At 42.3% G+C, this 6,000-nt stretch overlaps 1 protein-coding gene across 1 annotated transcript in view; it reads right to left on the bottom strand.

Moving 5' to 3' along the window:
• The window catches only part of GRXCR1 (glutaredoxin and cysteine rich domain containing 1), a 29,734-nt gene that overhangs the window by 5,848 nt on the left and 17,886 nt on the right, over window positions 1-6,000 (bottom strand). Inside the window, exon 2 of the mRNA XM_018564474.1 lies at window positions 4,201-4,440. Coding sequence (XP_018419976.1) covers window positions 4,201-4,440 — 240 coding nt within the window. The remainder of the gene's footprint in view (window positions 1-4,200; window positions 4,441-6,000) is intronic.

Raw genomic sequence — 6,000 nt, 5'->3', positions numbered from 1 at the left:
ATATTAATTTGCTCAATCAAAAAGTGCATTAAGTTCACTTATAAGTCAAGACACATTTTGTAGGCACTTTAATCCACTACATAGCTTTGGGTCATCTGCAAACACAGAAATATAGTCATTGACCTCATTGTTGAGAAGTAAATTGCATGATTGTCTATACTGTAATCAAACATTCTAAGGCAGCTAATAATATACAGACATAAAGCACACATGTAATCCTATTTCATGTCCATTATGTTGAGTATTTCAGCTGTGATGTATCTCATACACTGATCTTGTTTTAAAGGTAGGTGGTGCTGTTTATCTGTGCAGGACCAGGGATAGACAGCAGAAGCTACTCAATCCAACTCATAATAATATACTTAAATGATCTACAGTGTTTGATTTACTTCGTCAATCTAAAATATAATATCATTTGAAAATATATCTGTAGCAGTCTCATGATTTGCTAGCTAAGGCTGCTTTCTTTCATATTACACCAGATCCAGATGACATTGTGAAATTCAGCAACAATTGCAAACATATTCATACTGGTATATCTCTGACTTTCAGATCTATATGAACAGCACACCATTTCCATTTGAGTGGGTAAATAAACCATTTGTATTTCATTATCTTAACTCAGGGGTGGCAAACTCAAATTCATCGGGGGCCGCATCAGCAGTATGGTTACCCTCAAAGGGCCGGTTGTATGGGGGCGCATACGTGCAAAAAATACGATTGCGCCCATTACGCCGCACATGTTACATATCGCCGCGAACGTCGCAGTGAGAGCAATAAGTCTAGGGCCATCAATCACCGATAACACTAAACTGATGAGCGGTAAAAGCTTTTAAAGTGTCGCCTATGGCCAATTTTGGGTATGGTAGTTTTCTGCGATTTCGCGGGTGCGCGCAATTTTAAAGCTTGACATGTTTGGTGTCTATTTACCCGACGTGACCCGATCTTTTATATTTTACCAAAAAACTGGGTAATAATAAATGTTTCCTAACATAATGTTAAAAAAACCTTTTTTTTTCTCAACATTTTCTGTAATCTTCCCTAATTATAGTAAAAAATAAAAACCCCCGTGGTGATTAAATACCATCAAAAGAAAGCTCTATCTGTCCCCAAAAAATGGTATAAAATTCATTTCAGTACAGCGTTGCATGACGGAATAAACGTCAGTCAAAGTACCGCAGCGCTGAACACTGAAAAATGGCCTGGCCAGGAAGGGGGTCTAAACACCTGGTCTTGAAGTGGTTAAGAAACACTCTATTTAAATAATAAAATACAAAACAGACATTAAGCAGTACACTGCATTTATAAAAAAAAAAGAATTTACTTACAGAACAAAGTTCTGAGCTCCTGCTCCTCATCCCTGCTCCTCATAGCAAGGCAAGGACAGCCTCCCACGTGTCTTTCCGGCAGAATCCGCCTGTGGCTTGCCAGGCTGCCAGTACATTGTCCAGATTTAAAGATGGCCGCCGCGCTGTCGCGGTGGCCATCTTAATGAGTCATTCATAGACTGCCAGTGACACTGTCACTGCTGTGCTGCCTGGCTGAGCTGACAGGTAAACTGTCAAGCGCCCGCACGGAGGGCCGCCGCGCCCGCGGGCGATTATTAAAGAGTTTTTTTTTGTACAGCCCGTACACCCCTAAGGCCGGCCCTGGCTGTGCGGGCCACATTACAAGGTCTGGCGGGCCGGATTAGGCCCGCGGGCCTTGTGTTTGCCACCCCTGTCTTAACTGGTTTTCAGTTGGTAAACATGTGTTGAAATGTTGATTTTCTATTTTTTTGTCATACTTAAAGACATGCATAAAAAGTGTTAAGAAACAGATGGTGAAACAAAGGGCAGGTTGCTGCCTCTTTAATAAGGGTTAGCATGCACAGTCATTTTATATACAGTAGGATTGTGATGCATTGTCCTTTCCATTCATTTGATACACTCACCATGAGTTTGATATGCGTTTACCATTGACTTATAATAACAGAAAAGCACAAAGGGATGTTAAAGGGACTCTGTGCATAGCAATACACACAACAAATTATGAGATAGCTTATCCTGAGACAAGTTGTGTGTTGCTATGAAGCATATAAACACAAACTTTTTCTCTTTGACTCTTTGGCTTCAGAGTTGTGGTTAGAGCTGGTAGTTACTACCTTGTCAAGAGTTTGACCACACTGTCTTTCAGCTTCTTATTAATATCAAGCAACAGAGCTCTACAGTTGTGTTGGCATAGTAGTAGGTTAATTAACAGTATTGCAAGTGTCTGGTCAGACAAGATACCTGACTCCCAAGCTAGTCAGAATAAATAACTAAATATTATAAGGGAACAAACACATCTTTAAAGTTGAACTCCAGATATAGAAATCTATATACAATTACAATGGTCCAGTTAGGCACACTGAAAGTATACTGTATATAAATTATCCCTGGGGATCCTGTAAAACACTGAAGTAGCCGCAGCTACTACAGTAACTTACTGAGGTCTTCTGGGTCCAGGAACAGCCGCTGAGCCGAGAAACTTCCCCTCTGCTTTTAAAGCACAGTGGGCCACTCAATCAGCACAATGGCCATTCAACTAATAGCTTGTATTTTTATGAATGAATAATAGGTGCTTTCTGCTTGGACGAAAGGCCTGGAAGGTCATTGTAAGACACTGTAGTAGCTGGAGCTACTACAATGTTTTACAGGATGTATAGTTAATATATAGTATATCCCCATGACAGGGTCTTTGGGATCCTAATATGTAATATATATATTGCATATATATTGCCAGTGCATGGCAATGCCACGATTTAGTATGGCAACTTGGGCACCCAGGACTCTCAGCCAAAGGGGCTGAGAGGGTCCAGAATGTGAACCATATTATAAGGAAGAGCCTGGCTTTTCAGGTTCTTCCAGGTGTTCCTAATTGTAGCTGGGATCTGGAGCTCTGGAGATCTCTAAAGGTGCCCATACACTGCTCGATTCTCGTACGAGAATCGCGGGAAATCCCGCGATCGTACAAGAATCGAACAGTGTGAACGAAGACGTGCGACCGTTTCTACTGTACGGTCGCACTTCTTTTGTCTAAGGAGCATGTTAGAAAACCAGCCGAGAATCGTACGATTTTCGGCTGGTTTGAACAGTGCTCGGGAGACAAATGCCGAACGGGCCGGTGTGCGCACGCGCACACTGCCCGTTCAGCTTTGGGGTCATCGGAAGCCCGCCTCACAGGGGGGCGGGCTTGCGATGATCGAGAGTGTGATCTGCCTGCCCAGGATGGGCAGATCGTACGTTTTTTTAATCACTTTACAACCATCGCAAGACTAAGGTCTTGCGATGGTTGTACAGTGTATGACCACCTTTAGAGCTCTGGGTGGAATGAGATCTCCAGTCCTGGGGCCAGGTGTTGCCAATGACCAGCCTGGGCTGATCAGGTGGCTGAGAGCAGCCTCATTAGGAAGCCACCCCAGTGCTGAGAGTGTGTGAGAGTTGTGAGAGTACCTGTGCAGGAGGTACAACAGAGGACAGCAGACTCAGGTGCGTGCTGGACAAGTGGGATAGCCAGGGTAGGCTGGGAGAGGTCGGGAAGGTCGTTGACCCTAGGACCTGTGGTACACACTGCTGAGAGAGCAGATTGAGGGCTAACGAGGGGTGAGCAGCGTGAGTTTCTTGGTGTATAGTGTCAAAATGTATACTTAATATGTGTTTACATTTACCATTCTGTACCTATGTAAGTATGTATACATTTCTATAGCTGAAGTTTAGCTTTACCTACTACAGTTGTGCAAGCTTAGATATGAAAGAAAACCTGCAATGACGATCTATGGAGGCTGTCATTATGAACCTCCCCTTCTGAAAATGACAGTTGAGTTGCTTGGTTGTCTTACTGATCCAATGGTTTTAGTACTTTAGAGTCTTAGCTAGTTCCGTTTAAGCAGGTTGCCGTCTGGAGACGGCAACCCGCAGATGCTGCAGTGCCGTCCGTCCGTTTTTTTACTACGGGCGGACGGCAAGAGGTTAAAGGGTATTTCTGGCTACATAGTGTTTAAAGTTCAACCATTGAAAAAAAAATTTTCATGAAGAACTAAAACACTTAGATCTGTTTTTGCAAGCTGAACATTAATACTGTGTTTTTATATGCTAGTGTGTCCTATGTTATGTTTGGTGAAAAAGTTTAAAAGCCAAAAAGCACAGCATCAATCAGTATAATACTGTTATGGCAACTCACCCCGAGATAATGGCCATCAATGAAAACGACGGGAAGAGATGGCAGTTCTGCTACCTGGCGACATCTGTCATCCAGCTCTTTTCCATAATCACCATTCAGAGCAATATTCTTCTCTTCAAACTTTACTCTGTGATTCTGGAAGATCTTTCTCACCATTTCACACCTCTCAAATGTGTTTCTAACCACGCGCAGACTGGTTGTGTAGATCACTATCCGCCCATATTCCAGAGTGGTAGAGGCCTGCAGGACACCAACAACAGCAATGTCACTTACTGTACACATTTACCTAATAAAGAAAAGAACAATGCACAAAACACAGCAATCATTTATCCAACTACTCTAAACGAATGAAAGGGGAAAAATTTCATGTGAGTTACTGCACATTGTCAGTGGTAAACGTTAATTACCAACATGTCCAAAAATTTTCATTATTTTACATTTTTGGAAACATCATTTATCAATGAATGGCTACACCAGGGGTAGGCAACCTTGGCACTCCAGCTGTGGTGATACTACAAATTCCACTGTGCCTCTGCCTCTAGGAATCTTGCCTGTGGTGAAACTACAAATTCCTGATACAGATATAGTGAGACTTAAAGTATAGTGCAGTTGGGCCTTTTTTTAATGTTCTGCCATCCCCAGCACCCATGCCAGTCTAATACTCACTTGTTCCCTAACCAACAAGATCTCAGCTGTGCACCCTGCTCAGGTTCACATACAAATTGCACCTTGCTCAGCTCCTAGTACAAATGTTTTATAGGATAAAATGGAGATTGTGTTACATATGCATAGGCCCAACAGAGAAGGTTTCTGATGGGGTTGTCTGGTGCAAAGAAGGCTGCACAGAAATAAGACTTGGAGGGGGGCTTGATAAGTGTAACTGCGGTAAAATAGATGGATCATTATGACAACCAGGACTCAACATCATCCTTTAAATATTCTCTACAACCTTCAAAATTTTTTTTACAAATGACTGTGCCTATCTTTTCCACCCTTCCATTTTGTTAAATACTTATTGATACCCCTTTAAAGCTGAACTCCAAGCATTAAAACTTTAATTTAATTATATTCCTCAATAGCCACTAAGGATATAAATCTACTTCGTGTGTATCAAATTGCCTTTGCAAACCCAAACCTTGCAGAATTATTGATGACGTCCTCACTGTGCTGCACTACCTTGTGCAGTGAGAAAAGCCGCAGGAGGGGCCCAGTCGGCCCCACCTATTACAGGCTGTCTGCAGAAAACTAGAGGAGGGAGCAGAGACAAGACCAGTCATCCTGCACAAGGAGAAACAGAATTAGTGACTGGTCTTAATTACATGAAAAGTTTTACACTGGATCACAAACACACAGATCTTGAAGAAATACACAAATTACACCAAGATGCATATAAGAATTCACATGGCTTGTATGTACTTGTATTTAAACAGTAATTGTTTATCCCAGAGTTCAGCTTTAATGCGAGCCTGTGCTTCGCCCATGCAAGGCAAACTTTCATGGACATACTCGGCTTCGCTTCGCTCCCCTGCTGCTCTATTCAGGTACCAGAAGTGAAGAAAATACTCAGCACTTCCAGGACTCACTCCATTTTCCTTCCATGTCACAGCACTTGATGGTTGGCCAGTCAATTTATTATCAACCAGTTTCTGAATGGGGAGGAGCCTCTGTATAGAGTGCTACTCCCCATTGAGAAGCTCATGAATGAACTTGAAGTGATGTAAATCACTTCCTTTTCATTCTTAACTGGGGAAACATAGTACTATGTGTCATCAGTTATTTACAAACACTGGAGTGATCAGC

This window comes from Nanorana parkeri, unplaced genomic scaffold (assembly GCF_000935625.1).
Source record: "Nanorana parkeri isolate BGI_ZX_2015 unplaced genomic scaffold, ASM93562v1 scaffold24, whole genome shotgun sequence".
Classification (NCBI taxonomy): Eukaryota; Metazoa; Chordata; class Amphibia; order Anura; family Dicroglossidae; genus Nanorana; species Nanorana parkeri.
The sequence above is the reverse complement of the archived record's forward strand: the minus strand, read 5'-3'. Positions and strand labels throughout refer to the sequence as shown.